Raw genomic sequence first — 20468 nt, 5'->3', positions numbered from 1 at the left:
TTGTTTGAAAGTTAAAATTAGATTGAATAAACATAAAGCAAAACCAAACAGTAAAGCATCTTGAAATATATTTTTTATTAGTTTATTAATTTAATTTCTCATTTAGAAAAGCTATGTCTTTATTTCAAAAGTACAAATCTTAAAATTTGCAATATTTATCATATTTTAGTTTTGCACCCAGTTTAGTCCCAGCTAAACATGCTTCAAATTTTGCATCCATTTCTTTGCTCTGAGCTTCAGTGAACAAAGTTCTCCAATCCCCCACTTCACCTGTAGAGGATCAATGAAAAAAGAATTAGTTATGTCTTCATCTATAAAAGTTCAATAGTTTGAAACATCTTTGGAATGTGGAATCATGCATAATTTATATGCTTTGTAATGTATTCATATGCAATTCTACAGCTTTTTTTAAATTCTTGAATACAGCTCATCTGTCTGGAACCCACACTGCATATCAGACATTAATACAATCGAATGAGTCCAGAGATATTTCACAAGAAGAGTCCTCCACTCCTCTGCTTGCAACAAAATACTTTATGCCACCAGACTCAAAATTTTGGGCTTAGACAACTTAGAACTTCATCATCTTCGGTCTGACCTAAGCATAGTACATAAAATCATCTGCTACAATGTCCTACCAGCCAATGAATACTTCAGCTTCAACCAAAACAATACAAGAGCACACAATAGATACAAACTCATGGTAAACCGATCCAAACTAGACTGCAGAAAATACGACTTCAGTAACAGTTGTCAACGCCTGGAATGCACTACCTGACTCTGTGATTTCTTCCCCCAAATCCCCAAAAGTTTAACCTTAGACTGTCTATTGTAGACCTCACCCCATTCCTAATAGGTCTGTAAGGGACGTGCATAAGCGCACCAGCATGCCTACCGTCCCTGTCCTAATGTTTTCTTTTATTCGTATCCTTTTCATGTATTTATAATTATGTTTATACCTGTATCTGTCATAAAATACATGCTTGATGAAAAATACAAAAATAAATAAATAGATAAATAAATAAATAAATAAATAAATAAATAAATTACTCAGAAATAAGCCCTGTTCAATTTAATGGGTGTTCCAGATAGTAAAGCTTTGTAGCCTAAGACACTTAGGAATAAACCAAATGAAGTGATAGCGGTAATTAACACCCAAAACATTTGGAGGGTGGTAGGTTGCTTCTGTGGTGGCAGGATTCATGACTATATCTGTTTATTTAAAGTATGAAATATACATATTAGATCAGGTTTATATTTTACATATGATGATAAAAGTAAAAAGACATTTCAATGTCTTTAAAAGGATTTCCGTTCCTCTATTCTGCAATGCAGCAGATAGGCAAAACTTTGAAATAGGCTGTCAAAGTACTGATACTATAGCAAATCATAAACCTTAGTTGTTGCTTTTAATATTAATTATCTCCACTAGAGGACATGTGTGTTCTTTGAAGAAACAACTTCTTAACACTGCAATCTTGAGACCTGAGGGAAACAATACCTTTTCTGAAAATAACAGAAGCAAAGTGACCAAGAACTTCCGGAGATTTCCTGCTCATTGCTTGAAAGGTAACCTTATCTGCAACAGACTTAATAATCTCATCAGACAGAGGGAGTTCATAAAAGTCAGCAATTCGTTTGACTCCTTCCAGAAGGTTCTGTAAAATAGTACAATCAATTATTTCACCTCTAGAAGCATTTAAAATAATACAGGAAGTCTTCATTTTACAACAACAAGTGGGACCGGCAACTCAGTTTGCTGTTAAGGGAGACATCACATGACTGTGACTTGGGATTTTACTATCGGCTTCTTCATTAACTCTGCTTGTTGGAAGCCAGCTGTGAAGTATATAAGAAGTGATAACATGACCATGGGACTTTGTGAAGGTTGTAACTACCCTGCAATTGCCAAGCATCTAAATCTCAACCATATGATTGTGGGGATGATGTGATGGTCATAAGTATGAGGACCAGTTGTAAAGTTACATTTTCAGCAGAGTAATCATGAATAGTTACCAAATGTGACAGTTGTTGAGTGAGGACTACCTATATACTGTACACTGTTTTGACACCCAAGACTGGGATGAGTTAGAGTTAAGTGTATCTCAACACTGATAAGCATGAACTTTAGCTCCCAGAATTCCCCAACCAGGTTATAGAAAAGTACAGTATTATGGTGCATTGATGTCTTTATTAAAGAGAGGAAGTAAATGATATGCAGAGGTAAAAATTATTATGTTCAAGGTTTCCGGGCTTATAGTACAAAGCTTTAACTTCTGAGGGTCACATGTACAACATTGTGCTGTTAAATATTTACATATATTTTTCATTTTTGCAAATCCAATTATTAATATGTATTTCAGCTTTGCTAGCATTTATAGACCCTGAATTAGGATTGCCCCTAACTGTAGAAAGACCATTTATATTTTCATTTAAAAATATTTAACCCAAATAACCTGGATATCAAGTAGATTAAGTAATGACAATAGCCTATATTAATTATGAAACTTTGCAACACAGAAAATTCAAAGCATAGCACTGAGACCAAACACTAAAGAACAAGGCTAAATTTTTTACACTGCACTAAAAGTAAGTTTATTTGTGGTTTAGGTGTTGAATAATTCTAGCCATTGTGATTCATAAGCCATAGTTTATGGATTATCATACTAACCAAGAAACCATGCTTAAACAAAAAGTGACAAAGAATGATATGTCAATTCAACTTAGCTCATTTCCCAGTCATCCTACGACACATAGGATAGAAGAATAGAAGTCTTTCCTACTTATGCCCTGCACTTTGTTAGGCCTATGCCATTGACCTCATTGTGTCTCTGACCATACCTGAAGCAGCTTAAAGCTGTCGTCACTGTTCCCTTAAGCAGTCAACAAGTTGTGCAGAGTCTGTATAGACTCTGACACACTTCACCGACCAACAAGAAGTTGCCCGTATTGGGGAATGCTGGAGGTTTCCTTCATAGCTACAGGCTACAGAAAAATGAATGCGTAATATACAGAAAAATGAATGTGTAATACAAATATTATAATTTCTAAAAGACTTACTTCTTTCAGTTCTTCATAGGTGATTATCATTATATTTTCTTCATCCATATGTTTGTCCCAAGCAAGAGCATGGTCAAAGTAGGAACTCCACGCAACTGAAATGAAATGTACACAATCTCTATCTCACCAGCTAATTAAGTTCTCTACACGAGACAAGAAAAATGTAACAATCTCAATCATATAAACTGGATTGGAACCAGGTTTATCATGGCTATTTTAATCTGATGTCATTGAGTCTATTGTAAGTACGAGTTAGCTGGATAGGGTCCAATGTAATACTGCCTCCAGGCTGACCTGCAGAGGAAACATTTTTATAATATGCAAATAAAATAAGCAAGCCAACTTTGATGAAATTTAACTAAGTTTGCTCTAATTCAGTTAGTGATAAATTATTATAATCCGAATCATAGCTTGTTAAGACAAGTCTGATACTACTTGTAATGATATCATTCTCTTTTATTGGATCAGTTTTGTGCTATGTGAGAATTCTTTTATCACATCAAGGAGAGGGGAGAAAAGAATTTCTGATCCTCCAAAAAGTTCTGGAAAAGTGTGATAATTTTGTGATGGTCAAGCATATCACATTTTTAGCTAAAAATTAATCTGAAGACTATGCTTAGTAATTCCCTTCATAAATACGGTAGTTAGAAACATATGGGAAATATCTGTATTTTATTTTAAATTTCATATATTATTTCAATTTGTCTGCATTTCCATTTCTAGACTTGAGCTGCTGAAGTAATAAATGTTGAAGTAATAAATAAAGTACACTCTTTTTTAAGATGGGGGCTTCTTTAACTGCTCTTATTCAGTATTGCCTTCTGATCACAAGAAGAATTAGAAGGGCATCCCAAAATTTGGAGTCACCTCTTTTGTTATCACCATATTGTTGGGAAAAAAATGAGGATGTACTATGTATCATAAGCTGTGCCATGATATCGTTTCTACAATATTATTTATATACAAATTATCTTTGGAATGTTTTCCAAAGAAGTGTAGGTATATCTACTGCAAATATACTCATATTAGTAGTCCGTGGGATTTAAAATTATGAATTTAGGTCCTGAGGTCCGAAAGGTTGGGGACCCCTGTTCTATGCAATCACTTAGATAGGACACAATTCCAATTTAAACATTTTCAGACTAAACAGAATTGTAAATGGGAGGCTTTGAGAAGACCAAAAGGAATATATATTGTGAGAATGTGAGGTTAGCCCTAACTTTCCTATCCTTTTATAAGAGCTAAAGACCTGATTCTGCCAATTGGCTTGGGGCCCCCAATGGGGAAATAGGCCCCAGTGGAGGTGGTTGATCGAATAACAACAGATCCCACCTTCGCCCCACTCCACTCCCGCCCTCCCCACTTGTCCTTATATTTTAATCTTTGATTTTAATTTACTTATGTTTAATGTCATTTTTTTTTCTGTAAACTGCCCAGAATTATCTTATGGTAAGATGGCAGCCAATACATTTTATAAATACCGTATATACTCGAGTATAAGCCGAGTTTTTCAGCACGTTTTTTGTGCTGAAAAACGTCCCCTCGGCTTATACTCGAGTCTACGTCTTCGGGAACCCCGCACAGGAGGGGGTACCGAACGGACTCCCATGGGAGGGACGGGGAGCGGGCCCGCCGAGGTCTCGCGGGATTTGTCGCCCCCAGGCCGGCCCCCATTCCCGTGTCTGGTGGGCGGACGGCGCAAACTTGGCGGACTGTGCATTGGCGCGGGGAAGCCCTGGTGGTGCAGTGAGAGGGCTGGGCAGGGCCGCCAGCCTTCTCGGCTGAGGAGGAGGTTTCCCGACCGCGAGCTTCGCCGCGAGAGCCACCCAAAGGCCAGAAGAAAGGTCATTCCATCGAGTAATGGGCGAAGGCTCCTTCCTCTCCCGCCTTACCCATGCTGTGCGAGCCCGGCTGGGCTGCAACCCCGCCGCCGCCGCTCCTTCCTCAGCCTCCCGGGGCTCGCGCTCTAGCAGCCGCCAAGCTCAGGCGGACTCGGCAGCTCCCCATCAGCACTCGCGCAGGCGCGATTCGGGCAGGAGGTCGGGCTCGCTCTGTGGCGGTGGCGCGCTGCCGCCGCCGCCACCACCGCCACGGAGCGAGCCCGACTCCTCCTGCCCGAATCGCGCCGTGCAGTGCTGATGGGAGCTGCAGTCCGCCTGAGCTTGGCGGCTGCTAGAGCGCGAGCCCGGGAGGCTGAGGAAGGAGCGGCGGCGGCGGTTGCAGCCCAGCCGGCTCGCACAGCATGGGTAAGGCGGAGAGGAAGGAGCCGCTCCATTACTCGATGGAATGACCTTTCTTCTGGCCTTTGGGTGGCTCTCGCGGCGGCGCAGAGCGCAGCGCCATCCCGCCAGCGACCCTCAAACTCGCGTTCCGCTTTCTGGTAAATTGAGACGCCCGGGTGAACAAACAATGCAGCAACTCAGAGCAAGCGGCGATTGGCCAAGCTCAACCAGTAGAAAAAGGTTCTCCCGTGTCGTCATTGTTGCTAGGCAGATGTTCAGGCGCAGCGGGAGAGAGAAGAGGGGAAAACCCTCCTCCCTCAGCCGAGAAGGACTGCACCGCCAGGGCTTCCAGCGCCAATGCATAGCCTGGCGGGAGTTACTGCAGCTCACCGGCTCCGCCCCAACTGGTGGTGTTGGGGCAGCAGCTGCGCTTTCTAGCAAAAGGTCGCTCGCCCAAAACTCCTCGCCTTCTCCTGGGAAGGGCTGGATGGCTAGCCGGGAAGGGTTGAATAAGCAAGCCAACCTCCTCCCTCCTCCCTCCTCTCCCCATAGCGAAAGGCGTTTTCCCGTTGGAAGAGAGAGAGAGAAAGGAGGGGCCGTTCCTCCCCTTCTTTCATTCTTTCTTCTCCCTCCGTGCTTCAGAAGCTGGGCGTGTGTGTGCGCGCCCTAGTCCCCTTCTGTTCCGCGGCGCTGGAAGAGAGAGAGAGAGAAAGGAGGGGCCGTTCCTCCCCTTCTTTCATTCTTTCTTCTCCCTCCGTGCTTCAGAAGCTGGGCGTGTGTGTGCGCGCCCTAGTCCCCTTCTGTTCCGTGGCGCTGGAAGAGAGAGAGAGAGAGAAAGGAGGGGCCGTTCCTCCCCTTCTTTCATTCTTTCTTCTCCCTCCGTGCTTCACCGTGCTGGGCGACCTGGAGCAGCTGCTCTTCAGCCAGATGCTCGGTGAGTCAGCCCGTCCCCTTCCTTCCGTGGGGTCTGCCTTGCTGGTGAAGGTTATTGGGGCTTTTGAGCAAGGGAGGAGGAGCGAGCACCGCCTTCGCTGGCATTCCGGGATTTCCCTTTGTTTAGAGCTGGGAATCCTCCTTCCCCCTTTTGCACTCCCTCCCTCTCTCTCTCTCTCTCTCTCACACACACACACACACACACAGACTTCTAAAGTCGATTGGCACAATGCTAAGCAAACACAGCAGTGGGTCAAGGGTGAAGGCTAGGAACCTGGCAGGTGAAAGGTTGAGCGACATGAAGGCAAAGACCACAATTGTTTTAAGAAAGAAGCTTTAGCAGGGAGGGGGATGGGAGGGTGTTTTAAGTTTTGGCAAACAGCCAGGCCAACTGTATTGGAGAAGGTCACACAACTGGCCTTAACATTTTAGCTGCTGTCTTTTCCTCACACTTGGGTTTAATGATATTAGAGATCCTTATTGCCCTGCCAAAAAAAAAAAAAGAGCCACCCCAACGTCTATGAAAATTAACCTTCTCTGCCAAGAGACACTGTGCAGGGTATTTTCACTATTGGTGTGCATACAGGCTTAGATTTGTGCTGGGTTCTTAGTGCTTAGAGCACTGACCTTCAGAGGCACCCTGGTCCCTTGGAAGCTAAAGGAGGACTCATTTTCATGCTTGCAGTTGTATTGTCAATTTCTGTGAGACAATGTTGTTGAAGTAACTCACTCACTCATTCATTCATTCATTCATTCATTCCTTGTGTGTCCAATCACACTTAGCCAATAAAAATTCTATTCTATTCTATTCTATTCATTCATTCATTCATTTTATTTTGTCAAATACATATTAAATAATTATATAAATATAAGCATGAATTGAATACATAAAGGAATACAACTAAAGGGAACATTAGGACAGGGACGGTAGGCACGCTGGTGCTCTTATGCACGCCTTACAGACCTCTTAGGAATGGGGTGAGGTCAATACTAGATAGTCTTTGGTTAAGGCTTTGGGGATTTTGGGAAGAGACCAGAGTCAGGTAGCACATTCAGGCATTAACAACTCTGTTACTGAAGTCACATTTTCTGCAATCTAGATTGGAGAGGTTCACTTTTAAGTTTGAATCTATTGTGTTCTCGTGTATTGTTGTGGTTGAAGCTGAAGTAGTCATTGATAGGAAGTACATTGTAGCAGATAATTTTATGAGCTATGCTCAGGTCATACCAAAGGTGGCGTAGTTCTAAATTTTCTAAAGCTGGGAATCCTCCTTCCCCCTTTTGCACTTTTATTGTTTTTCGTTCAAATAAATATTCATGTTATTTTACTTGGCTCTATCTTTATTTTTTACATTGACCAGTAGCTGCCTCATTTCCCACCCTCGGCTTATACTCGAGTCAATAGTTTTTCCCAGTTTTTGTGGTAAAATTAGGTGCCTCGGCTTATATTCGGATCGGCTTATACTCGAGTATATACGGTAAATAAACAAACAAAGATAACATACCTTCGCCACTCATAAACTTTTGAAAGAAGTCATCCCAAGAACTGGCATTAGGGAGCAAAGGATTTTTGTTGTAAAAATGATAATAGGATGTAGCTGCATCTTTGGGATTTCGAAATACCACCAGCATCTGTTTAAACAGATAGATAATCATTAAATGTGACTTAAAAGAATTATAAACAGCCAGTTGATGTTTGCAGTGTTTATATAATGAAACTAAGACATAAATCAGGGTTGTGATTTCTATGCCAAAATTTGCATTTGGCCTTTGAATGATGGCATACTGAGAATCACACCCTAAAAAGTTATATATGAGGTCAAGACGAAAACATTTTATTTGCTGTCAATTGTAAATGTAGTTACATGTAAATGTAATCAAATGTTTTTGTCTTGGCATCCATTATTTTATTAAACTTCACAATTTTGTAGCAACATTTTAAGATTTCAGAGCAACAGAGCCTTGGGCCTCAGGACAGGCAATTCGATGTAAATGCACATTCAGAGTGGGAGGTTGTTATATCATAATATGCAAGATTTCCACTCCTTTACTCCCAGCAAGATTGGAGAGGTATTTCTATATTGCAAGGAAGACAGGTACATCAAGTTGCCTTAACAGGGAGGTGGGCAGCATATTAAATGAATAAAGAGAGAGAGAGAGAGAGAGGGAGGGAGGGAGGGAGGGAGGGAGAACAGTAATATAGAAGACATATGTTGAGTATATGTCTCAATAACATTCTTAGTTGGAGAATTAGTTGGATAAATCTTCAGAATGTCAATTACTTTGGATAAATATTGAAGAAAAAGATATGATGATTATTATATACTATGGTTTAATTCATAGATCATAACAGAAACTTTGCTTGCAGGGGTAGTCAATCTTTTTATAGCTACCGCCCACTTTTGTGTCTCTATTAGTAGTAAAATTTTCTAACCGCCCACCGGTCCCACAGTAATGCGCCGTGTATTGTCATCTGTGCATGCCTCTCACACATTGTGGATTGGGTATGTGGGAGGTGCGCCAGCTACCAGCTCTGCTTGTCTGTTACAGCTGGGTGGTGTGAGGGGAGATGCGCGAGCTGTTCTGGGATGAGGCTCGTTTGTTTGCGGTTGCACTATAGCGCCATTTAGTTTCACTTACGTGAACTAAACTTATGCATGGGCGATACAAATATATATTTTCATAAATTTAAATTGTCATGGGGAATTTTATGAAAACCTAATGAAACTGTTTTTAAATAATGCTATGAAAATTTTTTAAAAAGTCAATTAAATTAAAAAAAAGGAAAGTGCTTCAGTATCGGACAAAACCCCTACAGCCCACCATGAAAGCTGGAATGCCCACTAGTGGGTGGTAGGGACCAGGTTGACTACCACTGATATAGAGGAACTAATTTTTTGTGACCTTCAGAAATATATAATATTCAATATCTACAAGCTGAGATGCAACCAGGCAATTCTGTTGGACAATTGTATTTACAGTGAAATTGATTCCTTACCTTCACTTTGTTCTCCAGAAAGGATTTTGGAATGTTATCGTAGTAGAGATGAGTTACATAATGACGGGGAGAAGGTTGTTCTTTCATTTTCTGAAATCAAATCAAAAGATGCTAAAATTTTGTTGATGAAATTTGGGCTCAATTGTGGTCATAATCGAGGATTACCTGTTCAGTTTGCTGCAAACCTATCCGCATTAGCAAGTCCACATTAGCCTCTTCATTATGTAGATGGTAATAATGACCATCCGGATCTCCTCTATCTATAAACCAAGTGTCCTGGCCTGCCCCCTGCTCTAGAGAGGCAGCTCCACTTACATATTTCTTTTGCATACACAAAGCAATTCCACAAGCAAACCAAAACATACAGTAAAACCAGAATGAGGATTAGGCTGGTTAGTTAGAAGTACATTCTCTCAATACCTATGGAATGGCTAAGTAAAATAACTTTGAAAGGTTTTGTTTTTTTAAAAAAATTGCATATCAATATCTTTCTTTGATCCTGCTCTAGAACAAGCTCATAAACCCAAAGTTTCTAACTCTATCAAAACAATGCAATAATATATAAGAGCTGTAATTACTGTAGATTGTAAAATAAAAATAAAACCATTGTCAAGTCTGACTTTACTTCCTGATGACGTACATGAATGCATACATGCAGCTTTTTCTGGCCCATGACAATTTGGCATTACCTTATACCAGAATATTTTAAAAAATCTTCAGTGTATCTTACAAACCAGAACTCTAGAGCCCAGCCAGTTAAGCTCAGCTCTGGTGCTGCCATATGCTGAAGCAGGGTAAATTATCCAGTGTATTTAACCACTTATATTATTCTAGGCAAAGACTGAATTCATACTGACCAGAAATTTTTCTGGGCCTCCAAATTCAAGCATTAAGTGGGGTCTTCGTAGTTGTGACTCCTTATTACTTGTAATTGCAGCTACCATTTCAGTTAGAATTTGAAATACCCAGTTGGTACCTATAAGAGAAGACAGGTAAGCTACATTTAGATTACAGATTGCATTAACTTTATAACCATGAGCATGAACACAAATGTGTTTTCTTGAACCAAGGAAAATTTCAGCATGCCAAGCATCATGAATGAAAAAAAAAATCTAGAAAATGTAGACTATAGCTTGTACATTTTGTGATGTGTTGACACTGGTTGGATATAATACCAATCTATGATCGCTAGAAAGTGAATCTCAGGTTTGCTGTTTCACCTAATCTACAAAGACTACATTTTGTCTGCAAGATTTAGGGGACAAGCAAGCAGTGATCTTGATTTACACAGCCCATTCTACCTAAGGTTCAACCAGTAGCATTACTAGAGGCTGAGTCAGGTGCCCTCTTAGGCAGTGGTGGGATTCAAATAATTTAACAACTGGTTTGCCCAGGGTCAGGTTGGCTGTCATGAGAGGCATGCCCCCCCCCCGTCTTCCAGCTCTGCCGCACATAAGGGATGACCCCCCCCCCCGATAGCCAACCTGACCCTGGGCGAACCGGTTGTTAAATTACTCCCCTTCCCCACTATCAAAGTGGATCTTGGGCACTGCACTGCAATGGAGAAATGGGCAACAGATTTGCTGGCACGAACGAAGAAAGAGCAGGGAGAAGAAAGAGGGAAAGTGGCCTTCTCCTTCCCTTGCCCGGCCATCCAGTAGCCCGTTTCTCCATTGCAGCGCAGCGCCCAGAATCCACTTTGATACCGGGGTGGGTGGGTGGGTAATTTAATAACTGGTTTGCCTGAACTGGTGTGAACCGGCCGAATCCCAACACTGCTCTTGGGATTTGTAGGCATCTGTGCTCTTGTAATTGCTCTGTCCACACAGCCATTTTGCTACTATTCTATCTTCTCATTGAGTCATTGAGAGTTGGACAGCATACAAGTTTAATAAAACTATTATTATTATTATGGTTGGCTGCGCTATCGGCCAGATGTTTAGCTGAATTTGGCATTTTCATTCACCTATTGAGGCCGTTCTCAAGTTATATCACCATCAACATCTCCTGGTGCATTCAATACTTTCTTTACCTCTTTATGAAAGGTCATATTTTTTCTTGTCCTCCTTCCCCTGCCTCTTTTCCATAGGTCCTTTAAGGTTCAGAGGTGAGACAGCACCTCTGTTGATTCCTTTTTTAAGTACATAGTGCTGAATTTGGGAAGACCTCTAGTCACCAACTGGGATAAAATGTTCAAACAGCCCCAGGGCAAAATTGCAGTCGATTTGCAGAGCATATTAAAATATGTGTCAAAGGAGGTTATCTATAGCCTCGTCACACCATTTCTTCCACTTCCCAATCCATCAGTAACAACAGCAGCCTGAAGATAATCCACAACCATCCTTAAATCTGCCAGCTTTAAAATGCTGAGAACAAAAGTAAAGAACCATTGCTTTAACTTGAGCTGCCACAAGTCTGTAGTAACAAAAATCCAGGTCTCTTGTTTCAGGCCTCTGTAGTAATCCTTATTTATATTGTGTGAATCTGTATGGTTTTATGTAAGCAGGTAAAAAAAAAATCCATTGAGGGACAATTGAGAAATATATCAAAGTGCCACCTTTTCTCTTCAAAGAAGCCCAGGAGCCAAAGGTATGGAAAAGCAAAAATTCCTATAAATACCATAATATTTTCTTGAGTTCTGGATGTTATCCAGTAACTGTATTTTGCCATCATTGGAAGTTGTTTATCATTCACAGAGGTAGTTCCACTTTGTTGGACTGTAGCCAATGTCCAAAGTCTGAATTACTGTGGCCAGGTTATACCTGTTTTGCACTGTTCATAGTGACAGGAACAACTAATCAATTAAGGAAAACTTTCAGTCTGAATCTTTTCAGTCTTTTCAAGGCATATGCATCTCAACTCAACATAAGTCATTCATCCAGTTCCAGGAGTTAGGGCCCAACATGTACAAGCCTGGTTATTTTTGTTTTAGCTTTCCAATTTCTACAGTGCCTCCTTGCATATGATTCTTGGACCCAGCCAACCAGGTCTTCATTACAATGACCAACTGACAGAAAAATGTTTTCTTGATATAACGAGGCTAGGAATTTTTGTTCAATTTTTTCCTGATAAATAATCTTTTTCTAAAAATTAAATTTTGCATTCAGTTAGCTGTGGCCAAACGAGGCGATTGTTAACAGAATAAAGAATAACAGAGTTGGAAGGGACCTTGGAGGTCTTCTAGTTGAACCCCCTGTTAATTGAGATATGTGATTTTACAACCTTTTTGCCAGAGTTGTTAAGTGAATTACTGTAGTTAAAATATATAACATGGTTGATAATGGAATCTGGCTTCCCCCATTGACTTTGCATGGCTCAAATTGCAAACACATGATCCCAGAATGCTGCAATTGTAAATACGTGCAGATTGCCCAGCATCTGAACTTTGATCATGTGACAGTGGGGATGCTGCAAAGGTCATATGTAGGAGGACCAGTTGTAAGTCACTATTTTATGTGCTGTTATAACAGCGAACAGTTAATAATGAATGATTGCCAATCAAGGACTGCCTCTATTCTTAGCCAAAAGAAATATCAAATGATCATCTGATAGGGTAAGACATCTCATCATAGGATCTAAATCTTTAAAATGCTGTCCTCAAGCCTAATCACATTACTTTTGAGGAATGGATACAAAAATAAAACAAAAACATTTTGTTTTTAACAGAATATAACAGGCAGTTTATGCAAATTATTGATGACTTCTAGGATCATAAAAAGCTGAGCAGTTTCACTTGGTGCCCAGCCATTGTACAGCCTTCCCCAAACACATCCCTTCTAGATTGTTTTTGGGAATGACAAATGCTACCCTCCCACCATATAGCTGAGGGTGATGACAACTGAAACTCAAGGTATATTCAGGATGTCATTTTGTAATATATTGCCGATAAACTTGAGATTATCCCAGAGGCAGCAAAATGAAAAAAGTGATGAAAAGCCACAGTATAATGTTCCTCTTTCCTTTGCAAGAGAAAGAAAGAAGAGTAGATACTCACCACATTTGGGATAAGCAATTACCAGCATATCATCCTTTCTTGCTTCAAAAGTTTCCAGTGCTTCAAAAGTTTCTGCACTACAAAGGCGGTTAGGATACAAAACTCCTTTGAAAGTAAAAAAAAGCTCTTCGTCCTTGTTGTCTTTATTCTCATCAAATATCTTATTCATTTGTTTCACAAAACTCTCATTTTCTTCAGCCATTCTTTTCTCTTGCTGGAAGTCTCTGCCTTGTTATGAATCCTTTCAAAAGGCAGCTCTAGGTTTATGCAGTCAGATTCTTTGAGGCCTCCTTTCTCTTGCTCAATAAAAAAAAAAGTGCCCAGAACAGAGTCATGAATCACTAGTCTTTGCACGCTACATCCTGGTGTGCGTTGATTACGTAACAGTTTTGTGAGTACAAATTACTTAACCTGTGGTAGAAGAGCAGAACTTTCTTCCAAGAAGAAAACAAATAGTTTGAGAGAGATTGCAGTGCCAGAAGCCAGAACGAATGCAAAGTAAACAGCTTGAAACTGTATCGATTGGTTAAAATAAAAGGTTTCTTCTTTCTTTAATGGGAGGACTATATGGAACTTTTTTTTTATGTCAAATCAGTAACATGAATGTTAAAATTCTAGATCTGCTTTTGAAATTGAGCACCTAACACAAAGTGAAAAACACAGTGAGTTTAGATTGACGAGGGGTGTGTGTGTGTGTGTAGAGGAATTTGTAGCAACAACCTCTACATCTTTATTTGATTGTAAATCTGTGTTCAGTGAACTTTGTGCCCCATAATTTAGCATACTGGTATTTTCCTGAAAATACATGTGTTTGTGTGTGGGACCAAGCCTAATTATGTTGAGCTGAAGGTAAAGGTAATATGAGGGTGAAGGTTCATTCTCCGAGCTTGTGGGTTGGTTTCCGAACGTTTTATCACCAGGCTAGGTAACATCTTCAACGGAGTTTAGGAGAATGAACTGAAAATGTTACCTAACCTGGTGCCAAAGCATTCAGAAACCAACCTACAAGCTTGGAGAATAAACCTTCACCTTCATCTTACACCCGAGCTACAGATATCTGCCACTAATGCTGTAATATCTCTGAAATATATTTTTAAAAAACCACGTTATTTAGAATTACAGCTACAGTATGTATGTCAATAGTATCAACCAGCCATATAATCTTTAAAAAAAAGTATAAATATTGCCTCAGAATTTGCATCAATGAATGAGAATTAGAAATATAGTTGCACAGCCAGGTAGTCCACACCTTAAAGGCTGGTCACTTAGCAACATTCAAAGTTACAGAGGTTCCCCTCTAAATCTACTTAATAATCTGGTTCCAAAATCACAGCCGCTGCAGCCCTTCCATGGTTGTTTGTCCTTTCCAACCACAGGGATACTGCCAGACTCCCAACTCTATCCCATCACCCCCCACCAGATCCCCAACAGCCTCAGGCCTGCTTCTTACCTCACCAGGCCCTGCACCCTCCTCCTCACTTACCTTTCAAAGATCTCCAGAGCTCATCTTAGGGAAGCAAAATGGATTGCTTTGTGGTGCAGCTGCATGGTACAATTCTGGAAGCAACCGCCATATTCCGAGTGGCTACTTTGAATTGTTGTCACATGGAAAACGACGACTGCTTCTTGAATCACGCTTCCTGGCCAAGCAAATAAGCAATCCATTCTGCTTCCCTAACGTAGTCTCAGCAATGCTCCGGAAAGTTCTGGAGATCTTCAAAAGATATGTGTGTGATGGGTGATGTAGGGTGGGGAGGAAGCCAATCTCTGTGGGGACTAGTAGGGGAGAAAAAGCCCCCAAAACTGTGGAGACCCCTGAAGTGGAGCATGGGGTGTCTTAGGGGGTGGAGAACACCTTAAAAGGCCTGGGGCAGGCAGGCCTGGGGCTGCACTAGGGCTTTCAGGGCTTCCTACAATCATGTAGCACCCTGTGTTCTGCTTAATGAGGCATGTAATTGTTCCATGACCACATCAGACACAGCAGGGAGTGGGATTCTTTAAGCTAGGCCCTCTCATTTAATGGCTGTCACCAACTGCAACCATAATGGGCAGGCTCCTTTAAGGTTGTACATTGAGGACTACTTGTAGAACATAATATACCATATTTTTCGGAGTATAAGATGCACCTAAGTTTTTGGGGAGGAAAATAAGAAAAAAGCTGATTGGCAGGTGGATTGGCCTCCCAGAATACCCCCCCCCTCCCAGAAGTGAATTTTAGCAACAGGTTCCTTGTTGTGAACTCTGTCTTGCTTTGCTGCTTTTTTTTTTTTTTTGCTTTTTTTCCTGCCTCTGAAACTCTGTTTCAGAAAAAAACTTTTTTTCTGTCTCTGAAAGCCCTCAAAACAGAGCTTCAGGGGGAAAAAGCCTCTGAAGCTGTTTGGGGCTTTTTTTCTGCAGCTCCGGTTGGGGCTTTTTTTCTAAATTCTGTTAAGCTCCGGTTGGGGCTTTTTTTCTGAAGCTCCGTTTCTGATGCTTTTTTCAGCCTCTGAAACCTCCGTTTGAGAAGCTAGGCTACATTCGGAGTATAAGATTTTCACCCTCTTTTTTTGGGGAAAAAGGTGCATCTTTGGGTGGCTCAGCAGACTAAGTCTGTCTATTATTAACACAGCTGCTTGCAATTACTGCAAATTCAAGTCCCACCAGGCCCAAGGTTGACTCAGCCTTCCATCCTTTATAAGGTAGGTAAAAAGAAGACCCAGATTGTTGGGGGCAATAAAAAGTTGACTTTGTATATAATATACAAATGGATGAAGACTATTGCTTAACACAGTGTAACACACTATTGCTTAACACAGACACAGTGAGTCTTCGGAGAAGGGCGGGATATAAATTCAAATTAAAAAATAAATAAATCTTATACTCCAAAAAATACGGTATATATACCAGCTCAGTGGGGCTTCCTCCAGGTAATTTGTTTTTAAAAAGGCTGAGGATTTTGTTCAGTATCTGTCTGATAAAATCGCTCAGATTTGGGACGGCCTGGACACTGATTGGATAGATCCAGGTGGGATGGCGGAGACGAGTCTTGAGAATGTTATCTGGGCTGAGTTCGATCCTGTGACTCCTTATGACATGGACAGGTTGTTGGGTAGGTTGAATTCCACCACATGTTTATTGGACCCGTGTCCCTCCTGGATGGTACTGGCCACACGGAAGGTTACACGAGGCTGGCTCCAGGGAGTTACCAACGCTTCTTTGTTGGAGGGTGTTTTCCCCGCCGCTTTGAAAGAGGCGGTGGTGAGGCCCCTCCTCAAGAAGCCCTCCCTGGACCCGGCTGTTTTAGCGAACTACCGTCCAGTCTCCAACCTTCCGCTTCTTGGTGAAGGTTGTTGAGAGTGTGATGGCATATCAGCTTCCTCAACATCTGGAGGAAACTGTCTATCTGGACCCGTTCCAGTCCGGTTTCAGACCCGGATACAGCACCGAGACGGTTTGGTCGCGTTGGTGGATGACCTCTGGAGAGCCCGGGACAGGGGTTGTTCCTCTGTCCTGATTCTATTAGATCTCTCGGCGGCTTTTGATACCATCGACCATGGTATCCTGCTGCGACGGTTGGAGGGATTGGGGGTGGGAGGCACCGTTTATCGGTGGTTCTCCTCCTATCTCTCTGACCGTTCACAGACGGTGTTGGCAGGGGGGCAGAGGTCGACCCCAAGGCGCCTCACTTGTGGGGTGCCTCAGGGGTCTGTTCTCTCGCCTCTCCTGTTCAACATCTATATGAAGCCGCTGGGTGAGGTTATCTGTGGTTTCGGGGTGGATTATCATCTGTACGCTGATGATACTCAGCTGTACATTTCCACCCCGAACCATCCCAACGAAGCCGTTGAGGTGATGGGCCGGTGTCTTGAGGCCGTGCGGGTCTGGATGGGGAGGAACAGGCTCCGACTCAACCCTTCCAAAACAGAGTGGCTGTGGGTTCCAGCGTCCCGGTACAGTCAGCTTACACCATCGCTGACTGTGGGGGAGGAAGTACTGACCCCCAGGGAGGGAGTGCGCAACTTAGGCGTTCTCCTGGACGATCGGTTGTCCTTAGAGGATCATTTGACAGCCATCGCCAGGGGAGCATTTTATCAGGTTCACCTGATTCACCAGTTGCGCCCCTTCCTTGACCGGGACGCCTTACGCACGGTCACTCACGCCCTCGTCACTTCCCGCCTGGACTATTGCAATGCTCTCTACATGGGGCTCCCCTTGAAGAGCACCCAGAGGCTCCAGTTAGTCCAGAATGCGGCCGTGCGGGTGATAGAGGGAGCACCGCGTTGCTCCCATATAACACCCATCCTGCGCAGTCTACACTGGCTACCGGTAGCCTTCCGGGTGCAATTCAAGGTTTTGGTTACCATCTTTAAAGCGCTCCATGGCTTAGGACCAGGATACCTTCGAGTCCGCCTTCTGCCGCCGATTGCCTCCCAACGACCCGTGCGCTCCCACAGTGGGCCTCCTCAGGGTGCCGTCGACCAAACAATGTAGGTTGGCGACCCCCAGGGGGAGGGCCTTCTCTGTGGCACCAGCCCTGTGGAACGAGCTTCCTCCGGGATTACGACAACTCCCCGACCTCCGGACCTTCAGACGTGAACTGAAGACTTTATTATTTCAGCACGCTGGACTAGCCTAAGAATAAAATGTTTTAGCTAAATTTTAATGGGTTTTAACCGTTTTTTACCATTTTTAGTGATTTGGCTATGATAATATTTAGTTTTAATTGGGTTTTTAATGCTTATTTATTATATTGTCTTTTACTATGCCTGTGAACCGCCCTGAGTCCTACGGGAGATGGTGCGGTATAAAAGTATGATTAATAAAATAAATAAAAATAAATAAAAAGAGGTAGCAATATAAATCTAGAATAAAACATATCTCCAACAACAGTTGCAAACTAATGTGAGTGGTTTGTCTTATAGTCGCTGATTTGGATTGTATTTCCCATTTTCTTCATATTGCATCCTTCAGATTAACAGTAAATGTCGTAGAGATTCAATCTTAGTTCTGATGCAAGTTGCACTCAGCCTAAGGCAGGTCAAAGAAACACTTTAATCACTGCCCAATATTCCTCAACCAGCTATTTAGAAATATGTAGTGACTGAAAAGTTACAGCATAATTACATCATTATGAAATAACTATTTCTCCAATTGTAAGTGACTTTCTTCTGAATTACAGTAAACCTCACTGGCCTCAAGGAACTTTATTCCTAGGCAGGAACTGTAATCACTTTACATATAAACTATTGCTTCTCAAAGAAGTTAAAATACACTGTATGTCATGCTTAGCAAGAGGGGAAGTCCCCTATACCCCTCCCCTCAATCTGTTCTAAAGATCAGCAAAGCTTGTTTTAACTAGTAGTCTTTTATCATTAAATCACACTTGTATGTTCAGTTCTCTTTAAAACTATAAAGTACAGAAAAAAACCTTTAATGAAGGAATGCAAGCCTCTTTCAGGGAAAATAAATTACTATAATGGGAATGGCAAAAAATAGGAGAAAGAAACTCAAGATAACTTTGCCTTGATTCTGTTTGTTGTAAGGGGAAACTGAGGAAATGGAGAAAATCAGGGCATTAAGACAACTTGGCAGTAACATGTTTGTAACAGAAGTCAAAGCCTGATACTCAATGTTTCCTAAAAGACCTTAGTATAAGATGAATGAATATGTTTTATACTAAGTAGTAGATGTTTGTATCAGTAGGTTCATTTCTTTCTAAATTCTATATTCTGTCATGTTATGATTCATTGGGAAGAAAATTCAAATAAACATCAAGATTACATTTACTTCATAAATTTGTTTAATAAAGAAATGCTTTGGCAAATCATGGCAGGATTGAAACACAAGTAAATACAAGCAGCAATCTGTGTGTCTTGCCTTTAGAAATCATGCTGATTTTGAATATTGCCTTATAACATATCACTCTGATTTCTGAATTTGAAATGAGGGAAAAACATATATGCTTGCTCTGTATTTATGATAGATTGTGGGAAAGCAAGTAATGAAGTTTTGAAGATTTATCTCAGCAGAGGCATCTCAATCCAATTACTATGAGAAAAACCAATTCAGAGATATTTTGACTCAAATAGCTTTCTCTAAGGATGAACACTTCCTCTTAAATTTTTCAAGATTTTGTATTTTCCCCAGACTAACATTGAAGTTACCTTCCTGAAATCCAATTGTTCTTGTTTCCTTGATCTTATCAGCCACATGGGAGTGACGTAGGAATGAAATATACTTACCTTCCCTACCGGTTCATAAGGGCACGTGCCGCACGGACCCCCTGCACATGCACAGAGGGTAAAAAACAGCTCAGTGATCTTGGGCCACTCATTCTCTTAGCTTAGGAAGAAGACATGAGCCAACTAGTTTGAGCATTTGGCAAGAGAAATTCTTGCCAAATATTCAAACTAGTCTAGTCTCTCTCACACACACACACAAATACACCCACACACACACACTTGTGATGAATGTTTTAAATGGATGACTGATCTGCCTGATGCAGTGCTTTCCAATATTATTCATTTTACAAGCAAGATTTAAGTGAAAACTGAAATTCAAGAGCATAAAATCCTCTTGACAAAATCTATCTATTCCACGGACAGGACAAGGTAGATTTGAGCACTATGGCTTCTACCATCTACAAGCCTTTCCACTACCCAGGCAATACCCACCTCCTTCACATCATCAGGAAGTTATTTTACATTTAACTGAAAAACAGTGCCTGACATTTTTCTTGAATAGAAAAAAACCCCTCATAAATAAAATATGAAATACATGAACCTGACAATGCTTCCTTGATGTAGCTTAGTTGTAGATGCTTTTATTCCAATAATTCATAATCGATAATTCCGTGACATAAATGATAAATGTCAAGGAATATACTGTAATTCAGGCAGTGAACAAAGAGTAAGTGAACTGCAGTCTAAATATAATTCCATTAAATTCCAGAACTTGAAGTCCTGATTTAACTTTTGCTTGCAATCAAAGCTGCAAACCTTTTTGAGCAAATTGCACAACTCAGTACAAAACTTTTATGGACTTTGCCCTTTTTCGTATTATTCTTTTGAGACTAAACAAACTGCATCTCTCTGTTAATGAATTGCATTTCTGTTAAATGATAAATAAATTGAGATTCTCTGATCTAACCGGTAGATGGAACTGCTTTACTACAACGGTGAAGAGGTGAAGTTTTCAAAGGTTCATTGAATGTATCTGTAAAAAAAAGTAGAATTCAAAAGCAGATATGTCAAAGAGTAGAATTTAAAACAGAATGTCTTTT

General features: G+C 41.2%; 1 protein-coding gene across 1 annotated transcript; it reads right to left on the bottom strand.

Moving 5' to 3' along the window:
• Positions 1 to 56: 56 nt before the first annotated feature.
• On the bottom strand, positions 57 to 13528 carry LOC131188841 (sulfotransferase 6B1-like). Its single transcript, XM_058164444.1, has 7 exons — positions 13208 to 13528; positions 10071 to 10189; positions 9214 to 9303; positions 7721 to 7847; positions 3061 to 3155; positions 1502 to 1658; positions 57 to 270 (listed from the first exon to the last, which is right to left on the bottom strand). The coding sequence occupies exons 1-7, from the start codon at positions 13407 to 13409 to the stop codon at positions 140 to 142; spliced, it is 921 nt and encodes a 306-aa protein (XP_058020427.1). The 5' UTR covers positions 13410 to 13528; the 3' UTR covers positions 57 to 139.
• Positions 13529 to 20468: the final 6940 nt, after the last annotated feature.

The sequence above is a fragment of the Ahaetulla prasina genome, chromosome 1 (assembly GCF_028640845.1).
Source record: "Ahaetulla prasina isolate Xishuangbanna chromosome 1, ASM2864084v1, whole genome shotgun sequence".
Taxonomy (NCBI): domain Eukaryota; kingdom Metazoa; phylum Chordata; class Lepidosauria; order Squamata; family Colubridae; genus Ahaetulla; species Ahaetulla prasina.
This window is presented reverse-complemented; position numbering and strand designations above follow the sequence as displayed.

Bases quoted from the DNA above. Each gene is read 5' to 3' on its own strand.
- LOC131188841 (XM_058164444.1), bottom strand. From the start codon at position 13,409: ATGGCTGAAGAAAATGAGAGTTTTGTGAAACAAATGAATAAGATATTT. The intron at 9,304-10,070 runs GTCAGTATGAAT...ATTTGATTTCAG, and splicing joins GAGGCCCAGAAAAATTTCTG to AAAATGAAAGAACAACCTTC. The intron at 1,659-3,060 runs GTAAGTCTTTTA...ACTATTTTACAG, and splicing joins CCTATGAAGAACTGAAAGAA to AACCTTCTGGAAGGAGTCAA.